Source organism: Rosa chinensis, chromosome 4, assembly GCF_002994745.2.
Source record: "Rosa chinensis cultivar Old Blush chromosome 4, RchiOBHm-V2, whole genome shotgun sequence".
NCBI classification, from domain to species: Eukaryota; Viridiplantae; Streptophyta; class Magnoliopsida; order Rosales; family Rosaceae; genus Rosa; species Rosa chinensis.
In genome coordinates, this window is record NC_037091.1 from 11,740,839 (window position 1) to 11,756,979 (window position 16,141).

The following is a 16,141-nucleotide window of genomic DNA, read 5'->3' on the forward strand; positions in this document are numbered from 1 at the left end:
ACTACTTACCTCAGTGGCTATTAGTCTTCAAAGCTCACGGTTGAAAATTGATAAGAAAAAGAAATTAGACTTTCAGAAGTGAAATGAGGAAAGTCTATGTAGTTCTTTGTTTTTGAGAACTAGGTAGTTGATAAAAGAAAAAACAAAAATGAACTCTAATCTGTACTAGGCTATAGCCAATAGAAAAGCAAAAGGTTTGTTTGTCAATAGATAGAGTTCTTTTTGGTATTTGGCTATAAAGTGGTGGAGTGATAGTTTTGCCCTTGGTATTTTGATGAATGACAGTTTTGCCTGTGAAGTATGGCTATAATTCATAATTCTCGGTTCTACTTCTTTTTGGAAGTATCTGATTTACACTGACATCAAGGTGGTTTTCGGTTCAATTTTCAGTCTATGGTGGTGGGTGTCTGTTTGATTACGTGTAATAAAATCTGTTTTTGCTTTGGGATTTTGTTGGAACAGACAAAAAGAAAAAGAGGAAGAGGAGGAGGGAGAAGAAGAAGAAGAGTTAGACGGGAACAACTTGATGCTCGATTCGAACAGAAACGATCCCAGGTACTCTGCGATGGGTTCGAATTTGTTTGATTTTTTTTTTTTGTCAGTCTCTCAGCTTTTCCATCATCATACATCAGCATTTTGGTTTTTCCTGTTCAACAACCAATCTAAGTAGTTTTCAATTGACCTGGGTTTGGATTTTGTAGGGTTATTGTTCCTGCTGCAGTTTGGGGTTTTGAGTGATTGTGGTCTTATTTTCCGCGAAAGCAAGAGAAGTTGGGTTTCTTTTCTTTTATTGTGGTCTTATTTTATCTGAATTTCAAAACTTTGGCTTTCAATTGATATGGGTTTCGAATTTTTGGGTGTTTTCTTTGTGCTGGAATAGTGATGGTTGTTTTGTTTTTATTCTTTAGGTTGTGTGCAAAAGACAATTTCAACCTTATTCATCACAATCAATCTCAGCAAAAGCTTGGTAAAATTTCACTTTCATATTCTTCAGTTTTATCTTTGTACTTTAATTACTCAATTTTTCGATTTGTATAATCCATATCTGTAATTATGTTCTCAATCATAATACATGTTTTTGTTTTTCAACAGTTCCGAAGTTCAGGCTCTGTTACTAATCTGGTAAAACAAGGTTAGACTGAAAACAAATTTTATTTCTAATGAAAGTTTGCTTCTCCTGCTGTTCACTCTATTTTTATATACCATAACTTCTATTATATGATTTGCTGTTCTTCATTTACGACTGATGTCAGTTTTTGTGTTTTGCTTATTCTATTTGTTCTTTAGGTTGACATCTAAATAATCAATTCGAACTATGCTTTTTTTTCTCTCACACTTTTAAGTTTTAGATTAATTTCTGTAATATATATATATATATATATATATTCAATGAACAAAAGAGATTGTCAGTAAGTGGTGGAGTTTAATGTTTGTTTGTCAATAGATAGAGTTCTTTTTGGTATTTGGTCTAATCATTTGTTGATCGCTGAGTACTATTGAGACAATGAGCAAAACTTTGAGTTACGTCCCACCAAGTTTGAATTTTGATGAACAGAATCTTGCTTAACTCTAATAGTTAGGACTTTTCAGGTTTTATGGAAGATGAGCTTACACTGTAGTCAAACTTAGGCATTTGGGATCATTCCATGAAAGTAAATGCAGCTTTACATGAAGAACATGGCTTACATTGCTTCCATATTGGTCTGAAAGTCAACATATATAATCTATTAGGGTAGTGTTTACAATGTCAGTTAGTTATCTTACAGTATGGAGAGAACAATTAAACATAGTAATGATATTGAGACTTCAAATGTAAAGCAAATAAAAAATAGAAGAAAGTATAAACAGAAATGTATTTTTAACTAAATATGTTTGCTTCTGTAATGCTTTATTATGGTAGCCGTTTTTTTCCTGTATCTAGGACTACTTGTATATATAACAGAGTTAACTTTCAAACCGAGGCCTTTTAACATGTGAGGCCTAAGGCAATAGCCTTGCTCACCTTTTAACCTGAAAATTTTGTTCATAGTCCCTGAGCCTCAACAATATATCTCTTTTATATATTGCATTGTATAGCATTAATTAACCTCTAATAGTAGATTTTATGGTCAACAACTCATATATTTGCTGCATATAGATGGCAACTCATCATAAACATCAGCACTACTCAATTTTCAGGTTTTTTTGTTTCTTTCTTTTTTTGGTTTATAATACCTAAATATTCATATACAAGAACGATGCAGCAGTACTGTTTCATTTATTCAAATTTGGTTTTTCGTGACACAAATTTATGTCATTCCTGCTCAAATTACACATAGTTGACGAATGATTCATTTTTTTTTGGTGCAGATGATGATAATGGGTGTGTAGCTTTGGTGGTGGGAGTACTAGGTAATTGAACTTTCAATCCATCTCTGAAATGGCTGTTGGTTGTATATTGGGAGCTAGCTAGGTGCCTGCTACTTTGAGAACAACAGAACACTGTCCTGTTTGCAGCGTCAACAACACCATCAAGTCTCATCTGGGTATTTCTTTCTGTTATTTTTTTAAATTTGTCTTCCTATTTGGGTGCTATTGCATATTACTGTATGCTGAAGGTATATAGGGTAAAACATAATCTTGGATTGGTAGCTGTTTCAGTCCATTGCACACCGAGATTCCCTGTTCCAGTACCTATCAGTTTAAAAGAAACCAACAAATATATATGAGTTCGTGTTGATATATCTGCAATTAAGTTTGTCTTCCTGTTTGGTTTTTCTGTTTGTGCGTAGTATAAATGGATAGAACATGGATGGTTGCGGATTGGTTGCTTGCTTTTGATTATTTATGTTACTTGCAGATAATGATATTTTTCTTGCTTGCTTCTAACAACATGTTGCTTCTAATATATTCTCTATTTGCGTTTGGTCATTGTAAAGCATGAAAAACAACCAGCCATTATTGCTTTTTCAGTAGACATATTTCAAACATTTTCCAATTTGTAATGAGAAAAACTGAATTAAAATTTGTCTTCCTATTTGGGTGCTATTGCATATTACTGTATGCTGAAGGTATATAGGGTAAAACATAATCTTGGATTGGTAGCTGTTTCAGTCCATTGCACACCGAGATTCCCTGTTCCAGTACCTATCAGTTTAAAAGAAACCAACAAATATATATGAGTTCGTGTTGATATATCTGCAATTAAGTTTGTCTTCCTGTTTGGTTTTTCTGTTTGTGCGTAGTATAAATGGATAGAACATGGATGGTTGCGGATAGGAGATCTCGGCAATATAAATTAGGGGTGACACAGTTCTGTAAATTTGCCTTGGATAATGCTAAAGACCCTAACCATATTTGTTGTCCTTGTACAAAATGTGGAAATGTTGACTACTTTTCCGCTTCTGTAATAAGGGACCATCTATTTGTAAATGGTATTGATGCGAGTTATGATAAATGGAATGAGCATGGGGAGGCCATATTGGATTCAGCAGCTGATGAATCTACTGATGATGCAGCAGTAGATTCAGATTCACATAGTTCTTACTCTGTGAACGGCAATGAGATACCTGAATATGAATTAGGATTAGGTAGTGATGCAGACATGGAAAGTGATGAGTGTAACGAGTTTAGACAGTTTGTAGATGACGCTAATAAACCGTTATACCCTGGTTGTGATAGGCACACAAGGTTGAATGTTCTGGTAAGGCTTTACAACTTGAAAGCAAAGCACGGTATGAGTGATGTTGCTTTCTCTGAGTGGTTGATTGCGTTTGCGGAGTTTCTTCCAGTAAGCAATGAGATACCTGCCTCTGTCTATGAGGCAAAGAAGACATTGAGTTCTCTAGGAATGGATTACACTAAAATTCATGCCTGCCCAAATGATTGTGTTTTGTATAGAAAAGAGTATATTGATGCAATTAAGTGCCATACATGTGGTATTTCAAGGTGGAAAGTAGGTAAAAACTTGAAAGAGAGGGAAGGCGTACCTGCAAAGGTACTATGGTACTTTCCTCCTATTCCTAGATTCAAAAAAATGTTTCAGTCAGAGGGTACATGTAAGAGTCTGACTTGGCATGCTACTGACAGAAAACGCGATGGCTTGATGCGTCATCCAGCTGATGCAACTTCATGGAAGTTAGTAGATGAAAAATGGCCAGATTTTGGTTCTGACCCTAGAAACCTAAGACTTGCATTATCATCAGACGGGTTCAATCCCCATAGTTCATTAAGCAGCAAGTATAGCTGTTGGCCTGTTATTCTGGTCGCATATAATCTGCCTCCATGGCTCATAATGAAGAGAAAACACATGTTGTTAACTCTATTGATTTCTGGGCCTAAACAACTAGGAAATGACATTGATGTCTACTTGGAACCTTTGATAGACGACTTGAAACTGCTGTGGGAAGGAGTTAGTGGTGTCTATGATGCAAGACAAAGTGAATACTTTACTCTTAGAGGTTTACTATTCTGGACAATCAACGATTTTCCAGCTTATGGTAACCTATCTGGGAGTATAGTTAAAGGGTATAATGCATGCCCTATTTGCCTTGAAAATACAAAACCAACAAGACTAGTTAATGGAGGGAAAATGGCTTACATCGGGCATCGAAGGTTTTTAGGAAGAAACCATCCTTATAGAAGGCAAAAGGCTGCTTTCAACAACCTTCCAGAACATTCTCCCCCTCCTGTTCCTTTGAGTGGGGAAGAAGTACTGCACAGGGTGGACCAGGAAGTTCCAAAGTACCGTTTTGGGAAAAAAAATCAGCCCCCTCCTTACAAGGGTGGGGACGATGAAACCAGGCCTTGCTGGAAAAAAAAGTCTATTTTTTTTGAACTTGAATACTGGAAGTTTCTCCCTGTTCGGCATTGCCTTGATGTGATGCATATAGAGAAAAATGTATGTGATAGTCTCATAGGTACCTTGCTCAATATTCCTGGAAAAACAAAGGATGGAGTGAAAACTCGGTTGGATCTAGTGGAGATGGGTATTAGATTAGTATTAAGGCCTGATCTTGAAGGTCCGAAAAAGGAGCACTTGCCATTGGCAAGCTGGAACCTAAAGACAAATGAAAAAAGATGCATGTGTGGGTCTTTTTTTGGCATGAAGGTTCATGAAGACTATTCTTCTAACATATCAAACCTGGTTTCCATGGATGATTTAAGGCTTAGTGGACTTAAATCCCATGATTGTCATGCCTTAATGCAACAACTCCTCCTTGTTGCCATACGAGGTGTGCTTGAAAAGCCGGTCAGAATTGCCGTGATCAGGTTGTGCCTGTTTTTTAATGAAATCTGCAGCAAGACTATTGATGTGTCAAGGCTGCCGAATATCCAAAGTGAACTTGTTGAAACATTGTGTGAGCTAGAAAAGTACTTTCCCCCATCATTTTTTGACATAATGGTTCATCTAACAGTTCACCTAGTTAGAAAGGTGGAGTTATGTGGACCAGTTTGCTTTCGATGGATGTATCCATTTGAGAGGTACATGAAGATTTGCAAAGGATATGTTCGAAATAGAAATCGGCCAGAAGGTTGCATTGCGGAGTGTTATATTGCTGAAGCGGCGGTTGAGTTTTTAGCAGAGCTTTTCATTGATGACAAGACTGTTGGGATTCCATCTGACCCTCACATAGAGGACAAGCCTACCTCAGGTGCTACAGTAATTAGTGTTTACGGCAAGTTATTTGACCAAGCTCATCTTTGCGCGCTTCAAAACACGGATGAATTCAGAAGCTATTTTGTGTAAGTGCCATCCCTTTATCTAAGATTGTGATTTCTGTTAATATTTCATGTAATTTTGTACACTAATCTTCACTCAATGTATCACTGCTTTTTTGGTAATTGTAGTGAACACCTACAATACTTGAAGAGGGAGTTTCCATGATTCAAAAAGAATAAAAAGTGGCTTACAGACAAGCAAAACAAGACATTTCCAGATTGGTTGAAGGAGAGGGTAAGTCTAAACAGTAACGACATTTATGGGAATATTTTTGGTTGATATTCCAGATACTTATTTTCTTTGTTCAATCGCAGGTTGCTGTTCACCTAAGTGAACCAGATTCTCACGTTCCCGAGATTGTCAGATGGCTTTCAGATAAACCAAGCAATGAAGTACCAACATTCAGTGGGTATAGAATTGCAGGAGTTCAGTATAACACAAAGAAGCGTGATGATCTTAGATCAACGCAAAACAGTGGTGTCTACTTACTTGCTAAGACACCGCAAGTAGCTACTGCTAGGGATAAAATGCTAATTATTGATGACATGAGCTTCTATGGGGTGATTACTGAAATATGGGAGCTTGATTATGAAAAGTTTAGGATCCCTATCTTTAAGTGTGATTGGGTAGAGAATAAAAGGGGTGTGAAGGTAGATGAGCTGGGGTTCACATTGATGAATTTGAATAAGAAAGGTCATTTAAATGATACTTTTGTGTTGGGAAACTGTGTTCAGCCAATCTTTTATGTTCAAGACCCTGTAGATCCAATGTGGTCAGTAGTGCTAAGAATTTCTAGTAGGGATTACAGTGATTTTGAGGTTGAAGATGAGCTTGGGGACACTATTGTTGCTCACCATCCTATCACCACCATGATGCCATCTATTGAATTACCTGGTAACTTAGCAAATGAGGAAGAAGTGGGTTACATGCAGGAAGGGGAGGAGGATATAGTTGTTGATGGATAATATAAGCAGTTTAATTTCTATTATGATAATTTGTTATCCCACTTCAATTCCTTGTGGTTTGTTATGTATTGGTTGATCAGCACCTTTCATTTTTGCTTTAGCCATGTAATTTGGTACAAACCAGATATGTTGTTGTCAACTTGTTGAATGAAACTGATTGAAGCTTTCTACATGTCATGTGATTACTAAAATAGCATGGTTTTTGGTTTCTTTATGTATTTAGTCTGGTCTTTATTGTGTGGGCTCATTGTATTGTTCTTTACATGATTACTGAAACAGATGTGCTTATTCTTTAGTACAAGTGGCTAATTAATGTCTATCAAGTCTTTTTTGTAGATAATGGGCCCAACAAAATCTGCCTCAATACCGAAGAAGTCAAAGGATAAGGGAGTGAAGCGGAAGAAAACTAAGTCATCAAAAAAGTCACATTCGACATCAACTGATGCATCCATTTCTGATAAAAATGGGAAATCTAATAGGAAGGATGAAGAGACCGGAGGTCTGAAGCTACTTAAGCGGCATTGTGTGACAATGTCACGTATTTCAAGGCGCAAGAGCTTGAGGCAGAAGAAAGTGGTTCTCTTCAACGTAAAAGGGACTCCATGCGGGAAGGTAGCAAAGGAAATGCAATCATATATTGGTGTCTTAGCTCGTAGAAAGATACCAATCATAAGGACTACTTGGAGAACTATCAAGAACCATATTGGATGTGTCACAGCTGAGGAGAAAGAGAAAATCTGGTTACGTGTGTAGGTATACATTTGTCTATTCATGAAGTTATTAGTAGCAGATCATATTCCTGTAACTTTTACCTTCTGACATCAAAGTTTCTGCCGTATATTATGAATGATAATACAATTTGGCCCTTTTGTTTGTTTTCCTATCACTTACAAGAACTGTGTTTCTATACACAGGGAGCATTTGAGATTGGTCCTGAAAAAAGGAAAATCGTATTGGAATCAGCTGCATCAAAATGGAGGGAATTCAAGTCCCGGCTCACAAGGCATTACATTATGCCTTACTTGGATGACCCTGAATCCTTAAAGTTTCCTCCGGATGATTATAGATTCATCAATAAAGATCATTGGACCCAATTTGTGGCTGAACGGACAAACCCACAATTTATTGTAAGTTTTACATTAAGGTTGTTGTGTTAAGTTGTTATATTAAAGAGGTATATCAATTGAGTGCATATGTTTTTCAGGAAGTGCGTAGGTTGGCACAAGCTAGGCGTGCGAAGAATAAGTATCCCCACCGAATGTCCCGTAAGGGATATGCTGGGTTGGAGGAAGAGCTGGTAAGTTATGGGTAATTGTTAGGTAATTTGTTAACGTGGCTATTAATTTATCACCACAAATTTAGTAACCATCTATTTTTGGTAGTCTACAACAATGGAGGAGGATGAAATTGATAGAGCGACACTATGGATCGCTGGACGACAGACCAAGCAGGGAACCTTCAAGGATGAAGGGACGAAGCAGTGCGCTGAAAAAATTGTGAGTATAATTTTGTGAAGTTCAATGTCTACAGCTGACCTTTTAAAATTCTGTCTATGCTTATTTACTATTTTTGTAAATGTGACCAGAGGGACTTGAAGGAGAAGGTTGCTAGTGGAGAATTAAGCACTAGTGGAAGTAATGATGTGTTAACCTTGGCTTTGGGCACTCCTGAGCATGGTGGTAGAGTGCGAGGGGTGGGAGCTTATGTGAATCCCTCATCTTATTTTCACAACCCTAAACGTAGAAGGGAGAGCATCCAAGAGACTATTCGAATCAGTGTGCAAAAATACTAGAAGAACAAAAAGATAAGATCATTGAAGAGGCCAAGCAACAAGCAATTAAAGAAGAGAGGGCATTTTGGGTTCATAAGCTTGCACAGCTGGAAGCAAAGGTAGACGCAAGGGAGGTTGGGAAAGTAGCTAGTTCTCCAGCAGTGCTAGAGAAATACATTCTGCATGGATCTGGGCAAGGCAGTTGTTCACAAACTGCAGGTCCAACATGTGATGAAGATCGATATGCTCAAGTGCAAGACGAGGTAGTGAATGTTGTGGATGGGAAAGCAATTCAGAAAGCTTTGGTTGTAATTGAGGAGAAAGCAATGGAATGTAAAAACAAAGTTTCAAAGAGGAAGGAGTGTGATGGAAAATTTGTTTTCAACTCCAATAAAAAGGATGAGCTAAGCAAGTTGAGTGAGCATGAAAAGAAACAAGTGGCTGACCATGGAGTTGAGGGACAATTAGCTGGACAGAAAGTGGTAGTTACTTAAAACAGATATCTATATTATTGCAATGTAGTATAGTTTTTATTGATTGTGGACTACACACACACACACAGTATATAGAAATCTGTATTTGAAGATAAAATTCCAGCTTTTTTGTGTGTTTCACACACACACACACAGTATATAGAAATCTGTATTTGAAGATAAAATTCCAGCTTTTTTGTGTGTTTGGTACGCCTGAATTAAGCGCACAAAATTACCCTGCAAAAGACAATTGTTAGTATAGGATAAGCAGGGATCGTTCAGTCCGGGGATTGAGGGTACTTTCACAAATTGCACTAATTGAACAAAACTATCAAAAACTAAAGAAAGAAAAGGAAAATAAAGTTGACACAAAAACTAAATGAAAGGGGGGTTTAGGTTTTGAAAATGCAAGCAATAATAAAGGAAAGAAAATATTGCAATTTTTAGGGATTCTAAATCAGATGTATGGATGTTGAGAACTTCGTAATCCACCACTAGTTATGATCAGAGAAAGACAATTTAACCTAATCTTCAATTACAAAGGCATGTGAATGAAACCAATCAAGAACTTTAGGATCGCCACTAAAGCCTTATTTTTCCCAAAATTACTTAGAACCGTGAACGCACTGCATCCTAAGCTTGCTTATATGCAATCAAGGTGTAGAACGCTACCCTATCAAATTAACTCATTAAGCACACATAAACACATTAAGCTCTTTGGAAAGATTGATTTTAGAGTACAAAACTAGTGAGGAACGCCATCCTAGCATGCATTCTATTTGTTTGATTTCACCTAACATGTAGGCTTTACTACTTTAGTGTTTTAAGATCGTGAACGCACTGCACCTTAAAACTAGCTCCATTTACATGCTCATATTTTAGATGATCAATCTAAGACATAAACATATAAAAGAATTTATAAAACAAAACCAAACAAAGCATTCACAAAACCTTGTAATCGAAAAAGAGATTCAAAAGCTAAATATCCATCACATAACTAGGGTTTCATACTAGTTCTCAACAAGAAAATTACTCACTTATAGTTTGGAAATCCAAAAACATATACATATTGAAATTGAAAAGTACAAAAGGAATAAACCGTAGAGGGACGATCTCACTTTGATTATTCTTCAAGAAAGCTTGAGGAGTCTTCAAAGCAGGAGTACAACAGGATGATGGAAGATGATTTGATGGAAGAGATGTGTGAGAGAATGAGAGGAGAGGAAATGGTGAGACAAGGAGATGAAATGGGTGAAGGAATGTGTGTTTTAGAATGAGAGGAGAAGGTGTTTATATAGGGAAGAAAAAGGAGTGAAATGATGAGTGGAAGAAAAATAATGAAAGTGGATCTAAGTTCACTTGTAAAATATGGAAAAGATAGAGAAATGATGAAATGAAAGCAAAGCATGAAGGTGCAGCAACATGGAAGTGATGATGATCTATTAAAGAGATTGTAGAAGAAAAATATATCCAAGGAAAAAGAGAAAAGCATCTAGCTTTCTTCATGTGGGTAGGAAACATGAACATGTGAATATTGAGCTGTTTTTAGGTCAGTTTCTGCCCCTTTATTCCTTCAATTATTTCTCCAACAAGACTTCATTATATGCCTTCGACTTCTTCATATGAAATGTTCCACTATGAGTGTAGATCATCCTGACAAATTTTCAGATTTTTATTCCATGCGGCTGGGCCGAAAATGCTGCTGGACCTCTTACAGGTCCAGTTTTCCAGTTTTGCTTCTGTAGAAAATTGGACTGATTGTTTGAAGGCCTTCCACTCATAGTTTTCTCTGGCACTCTTCATAAGAAATGATCCTTGGGCTTTCTAGAATGAATCTGGAAAGTTTCAACTCATTTGGAGTTCGGATGGTTAGTCTGCCACTCCTCATTTCTTGTCTAGCTCGCTTTCTCATTGGCTCAATTTCTCCAAGACATGCTTTGTCAGGCCAAAATGCTCATTTTGGGGCCAAACAGCTCATTTCATCATCATCTACTCCAATGTACCTAAAAAAATAGAAATTGAGTTAAAAATCGATTCGTTAAGGAATTAACTAAGTAAAATGAGAGGAATTAACTATTAAAATACCACATTAAAATGCTCCTATCAGTGTTTCAGGTACAAGGAGTTGAGACTAGTGCCAAGTTCGCATTAGGTTCAGTTGATCATATTGTAGCTCTTGGCACTGTGATGGAACACAATGACCCCTCCCAACTTTGTCATGGTTATCCACTAGGGGATAATAATTTGCGTGTTTCAGTCTCTGTTGCAATTGAGGAGAACGCCTTAGTTCCGTTTCCTGTGGGTGATGAAATACGAACTGTTAGGCAGGCCATGGGGAGTTGGGTACCATGGCCGAAAGAGCTTGTCATAATGTCACCTGTGAAGGTAAGTTCTCATAATAATTGTAATATATCCAGATCTTGATTTGTCCATATTCCTATTTGCTTAAGATTGCAGCCTATAAGATTAGAAAATAAAATCATCAATCTTGTATGTGTAGAAACCTGAGAGGAAGAGAAAAAGAAAGTGGTACAGGAAGACGAACTCTCTGAGGATGAGTTTAGCCTACAATCATTGGCAGCTTCCTTACCAAATTCATTGAGCATGTTGTGCATGTGGGGTGAGGTCGGATTCAAAGATAGGAAGGCTATCACCATTCAAATTGAGGCTGAAGTGTTTGGCCGTGCACGGAAAACATTTATACTACGGCAAGATGTGCACAGAATTGCAACCATGAACGAATTAACTGGGAACTGCATAGTGATATACCAGAGGTAAAAAAAAAATATTTTTTGATTTATTTCTTGCAAGTACCACGTGTTATCTCATTGGTGTATCAATGTGAATAATCTGTTGCTAAATTCAAATTGGTGTATATGCTTGTAATTAGGTACCTCTATGATGTCCTGAGTCAATATAAAATGTTGGATATGGTTGCTTTTGTTGACCCTGCGATGATTGGTGCAATTGGGTGTGGGAAAGGTCAAGAAAGGTCCCAACATATAAAGGAGAGGCTGGTATCTGCAAAACCTGGACAGATTTTCATGCTGCCGTATAACTCAGAGTAAGTAATTTGATAACTGAATGCTAGCAACTGTTATATATGTAATAACTTGCTTGTAGTGATACATGTGGACTGATAATTAAAATCATATTGTATTGTTATATAGTAAACATTGGGTGCTTATTGTTGTGGATCCCGAACAAGAAATTGTTTATTTTATGGATCCCATGAAGAGGCGGTTACCCACCGGAGAATGGGTTTCCATTGTTGATAGGTAAGTTACAGTCATACAAGTTTGAATAATGAAATGTTGAGTACAATGGCTATTTCTTGAAACCTGATAGTTTGTGCATCTATTATGTTTTAGTGCAATATCTATGTATAATGCACACAAGGGTAGGAAAGGCCGAAGTTCACCTATATGGAAAAATTTGTCGGTATGTATGTTTTTCCTATAGAGGATTCTGGAAGAAAATTTGTATTAGGTTCCATGATTAATTTTGGATTCTTTTGTTTTCGCTATGTTGGATTCACTGCTTTTAGGGTATTCCTCCTCAACCGAACAACAAGGAGTGCGGCTACTTTGTCATGCGATACATGAGAGACATCATTGAGGATAAAGACTTTTCATTTGTTAACAAGGTACCATAAAGATTGTTTATTCTATTTGTGTTCCAATGAGCTTTTTATGGTAATTTTGACATGGGTTACTTGAATTATTTTCAGTGGGAGAGAAGAAGCAGCCTTGTTTATACCCAAGTGGATATTGATGAGATAAGGAATGAGTGGGCTAGGTTTGTGGTTAATAGATACGTGTAGGAGCCATCACTAGCTGATGTTTTTGTAAAGCATGATGAAATTTTGCTTGTGCTGATAGATATAAGATGAAACAATTATCAGCATTTGATTCATTCATGCTTCGGTCTGCTAGACTAGGAATGCTTTTTTGGTTTGTCTAGTAGTTTAATTATCTAGTTAGATGTTTGGTTGTACTTGACAAATGCAACTATATAGTTACACTAATTATATGGATCAATGTGACTTTATATGTACTGTTCATTTGGTAATATATGTACTGTTTTTGTGGTAAAATATATGCTGCATTGTTTCTGGAAAATTGTTCCAAGCTAGCTAGCTAGGTAATGAATGAACAAACAACAGTTCACAAGAAGTTGTGAGAAGCAAGCTCAGACAACACAACCTCAAATAATCACACAACTGGTTTATAATGTTCACACAACAGTTGATAAAAAGAATATGCTGTCTGAGAGAACCTCATACAATTTGTTAAGGCAATCCAAGTTGTCTAAGGTTAAGTTATACAACACAAGACAAAACCATGTGTTGTATGATGATAAAAGAGTTCAAAATTGAGGCTTCTCCTACAACAGTCACTGGTTGGTACCCAATTTGATTACAATATTCACACAACGGATAACCAAATATAGCTGTTGTGTGAACTAACAACCAACAACAAAAGAAAACAAAATTCTGTTGTGTGAGATTCATAACACACAACAGAAATAAAATGATCACTGTTGTCTGAGTAATCAACATACAAGGGAGATAATTTTACTTCAGTTGTGTGTTACTTACCTCAGACAACAAATATTAAATTACATCCGTTGTCTGTTATTAGTCTCAGACAATAAATAATCAGTTATATCCGTTGTCTGTTATTAGTTTCAGACAACAAATAATGAGTTATATCCGTCGTGTGTTATGAATCTCAGACAACAAAAAATGAGTTATATCTGTTGTGTGTTATGAATCTCAGACAACGGCAAATTTCATTTTCTGTTGTCTAACTGTGCCGCGGCATCCCCGCGCATGCCATGGCAGGCACATGCCTGCGCAGAATTCACACAACGGAAACTAGTATTCTGTTGAGCAAAGTGATATCACACAACTGTGAAATCACCGTTGTCTGATGTTTTAATCACACAACACTCACTTAGACCACGGTGAGTTTGGTCATCAGACAACAGAAATTCACCGTCGTCTGATGACCTTTTTGTAGTAGTGTACCCTGCTGCTGCTGAAGGGAGGTCTGCAGACTTTGAGCTTAAGAGTGAACTATTGCATATGCTCCCTGTGTTTCATGACCTTTCTGTGGAGGACGCTAACACGCATCTCCAAGAGTTCCAATTTGTATGTACAAGCATGATCCCACAAGGAGCTGATGAGAATATCCTTAAGTTGAAGGCCTTTCCCTTCTCCCTAGCTGACAGAGCTAAAGATTGGCTATATGATCTTCCTTCTGAGCACATTACATCATGGGACCCCATGATGAAGGCTTTCTTGGAGAAATACTTCCCAACATCAAGGTCATCATGCTAAAAAAGAAGATCAGCGGTATTGAGCAAGCACAAGATGAGTCCTATGCTGCTTACTATGAGAGGATCAAGTCCCTACTTGCCCAATATCCTCAACACCAAATGAAGGACGAGAACATACTCACATGCTTCTGTGAAGGACTCCTACCTTTGGAAAGACAAATGCTCGATGCTACAGCTGGAGGAACCTTTGTGGACAAATCACCTGCTGATGGGAAGGAATTGATTGCTAATCGTACCCTAAACGCCCAACAGTATAAGGGTGTGTGACACACAACTTGTAGGATGAATGAGGTAAGTATTAATTCTACGATTGAGGATAAACTGAATAAACTTACCCTTCTTGTGAACTAGGTTGTGAGCACCAAAGGATAAGGTGCGATGTTAGCTTGTGGGGTGTGCTCTATGCAAGGGTACATGACTGACCAATGCCCCCAACTCATAGACAATGGAGGATGGGAGTCCCTAAATTCCATAGGTGGATACCAAGGGGGTCCCCAACATCCAAGGTATGATCCATACTCGAATACATACAACCCTTGATAGAGGGACCACCCTAACTTCAAGTGGACCAACAATGACAACGTTTAGAACCCTCTTGGTGGTAACTTTCAACATCCTCAAGGGCCACCCTTTCCAAGGCCCTACCTGCCTCCTCCACAGGCCTCAGGTAATTCAAATTCCAATTATGATAAGATATTTGAGGCACTAACCAATTCCACACATGCCTTGATCCAAGGACAATAGACCCATACAAAGGATATTGCAGATCTTAAGAAGCAAAGGGCCAGGTTGTGGACTTCATAAGCAAGATTCATGAGACTGGGAAGCTCCCTAGTAACACAGTACCAAATCCAAAAGGTAATGTGGAGAATGCATCTGTTGTGACTACTAGGAGTCGAAGAGTTTTTGTGGACCAACCTAAAAGATCCAAGGAAGCCCAAGTGGACATTGAAGCTGGAGAGGAGCAAGAGCCCATCAAATTGGGACTTGAGAAAGACCCTGCAACGTCCAGGGTAGAGGCAATGTCGTCCCCACCTTTTAAGGCAATTCCAGAAAACAAAGGTAAACACTCTACATGCCCTTCCCACGCAGATTTGAAAAATCAAAGAAGGATGAGAGTGACCAAGCTATCTTGGAAACTTTCAAAAAGGTGCAAGTGAACCTACCCCTATTTGAGGCCATCAAGCAAATGCCCAAGTATGCCAAGTTTCTGAAAGAGCTGTGCACCACAAGGAGGATAAACCGTGAGAAGGAGGTGGTTAAGGTGAGTGAGAACATCTCTACCCTTATTCAGAGGAAGCTACGTCCCAAATGGAAGGATCTTGGAAGCTTCACCATTCCCTGCACTATTGGTGACTCTAGATTTAAGAATGTTATGCTTGACCTAGGAGCATCTGTTAATGTTATGCCTTACTCTGTGTATGAAACCCTAGGTCTAGGAGAGCTTAAATCTGATAATGTTATCATTCATTTAGCTGACAGGTCTAACGCATACCCTAGAGGTCTTTTGGAAGATGTGCTTGTGCAGGTTAACCATATTATCTTTCCAGCTGACTTCTACGTGTTGGAGATGGAGGGCTCTCCTGTTAGTTCAACGCCATTGCTTTTAGGCCGCCCTTTCCCAAGGATGGCTAGGACAAAGATAGATGTGTGCGCCGGATCTCTCACCATGGAATTTAATGGTGATGTTATTGGCTTCAACATATTTGAAGCCATGAGGTATCCTCTTGATGTTCAGGATTGTTTTTCTATTGATATTTTGGATGATCTTGCGCAAAAAATGTTTGACATCATGAACGAGGACACTTTGGTCACTACACTCGAGCAAGGAGTGGGCTACAATAAGAATGGCATTGGCGCCACCATTCAAGAGGACAGGCTTAGGGAC

The 16,141-nt window shown here is 37.9% G+C and overlaps 3 protein-coding genes across 3 annotated transcripts; all 3 read left to right on the forward strand.

The window, feature by feature from the left end:
• Window positions 1-732: 732 nt before the first annotated feature.
• On the forward strand, window positions 733-9,260 carry LOC121052929. The gene is made up of 7 exons (XM_040519043.1): window positions 733-967; window positions 1,093-1,132; window positions 2,350-2,525; window positions 7,003-7,793; window positions 7,871-7,963; window positions 8,049-8,162; window positions 8,252-9,260. Exons 4-7 carry the CDS (start codon window positions 7,509-7,511, stop codon window positions 8,456-8,458), a joined length of 699 nt encoding a protein of 232 aa, XP_040374977.1. The 5' UTR covers window positions 733-967; window positions 1,093-1,132; window positions 2,350-2,525; window positions 7,003-7,508; the 3' UTR covers window positions 8,459-9,260.
• LOC112198807 lies at window positions 3,230-6,666 on the forward strand. Its single transcript, XM_024339912.1, has 2 exons — window positions 3,230-5,641; window positions 6,016-6,666. The coding sequence occupies exons 1-2, from the start codon at window positions 3,230-3,232 to the stop codon at window positions 6,664-6,666; spliced, it is 3,063 nt and encodes a 1,020-aa protein (XP_024195680.1).
• Window positions 9,261-12,104: 2,844 nt separating the features above from the next.
• LOC112197048 lies at window positions 12,105-12,814 on the forward strand. The gene is made up of 4 exons (XM_024337574.2): window positions 12,105-12,188; window positions 12,282-12,351; window positions 12,458-12,556; window positions 12,641-12,814. The coding sequence occupies exons 1-4, from the start codon at window positions 12,133-12,135 to the stop codon at window positions 12,731-12,733; spliced, it is 318 nt and encodes a 105-aa protein (XP_024193342.1). The 5' UTR covers window positions 12,105-12,132; the 3' UTR covers window positions 12,734-12,814.
• Window positions 12,815-16,141: the final 3,327 nt, after the last annotated feature.

Coding starts and splice junctions, on each gene's coding strand:
- LOC112198807 (XM_024339912.1), top strand. CDS start 3,230: ATGGATAGAACATGGATGGTTGCGGATAGGAGATCTCGGCAATATAAA. Junction 5,642..6,015: donor AGCCTACCTCAGGTGCTACA/GTAATTAGTGTT, acceptor GTTCAATCGCAG/GTTGCTGTTCACCTAAGTGA.
- LOC112197048 (XM_024337574.2), top strand. CDS start 12,133: ATGGATCCCATGAAGAGGCGGTTACCCACCGGAGAATGGGTTTCCATT. Junction 12,189..12,281: donor TGGGTTTCCATTGTTGATAG/GTAAGTTACAGT, acceptor ATTATGTTTTAG/TGCAATATCTATGTATAATG. Junction 12,557..12,640: donor ACTTTTCATTTGTTAACAAG/GTACCATAAAGA, acceptor AATTATTTTCAG/TGGGAGAGAAGAAGCAGCCT.
- LOC121052929 (XM_040519043.1), top strand. CDS start 7,509: ATGAATGATAATACAATTTGGCCCTTTTGTTTGTTTTCCTATCACTTA. Junction 7,794..7,870: donor GGACAAACCCACAATTTATT/GTAAGTTTTACA, acceptor TATGTTTTTCAG/GAAGTGCGTAGGTTGGCACA. Junction 8,163..8,251: donor AGCAGTGCGCTGAAAAAATT/GTGAGTATAATT, acceptor AAATGTGACCAG/AGGGACTTGAAGGAGAAGGT.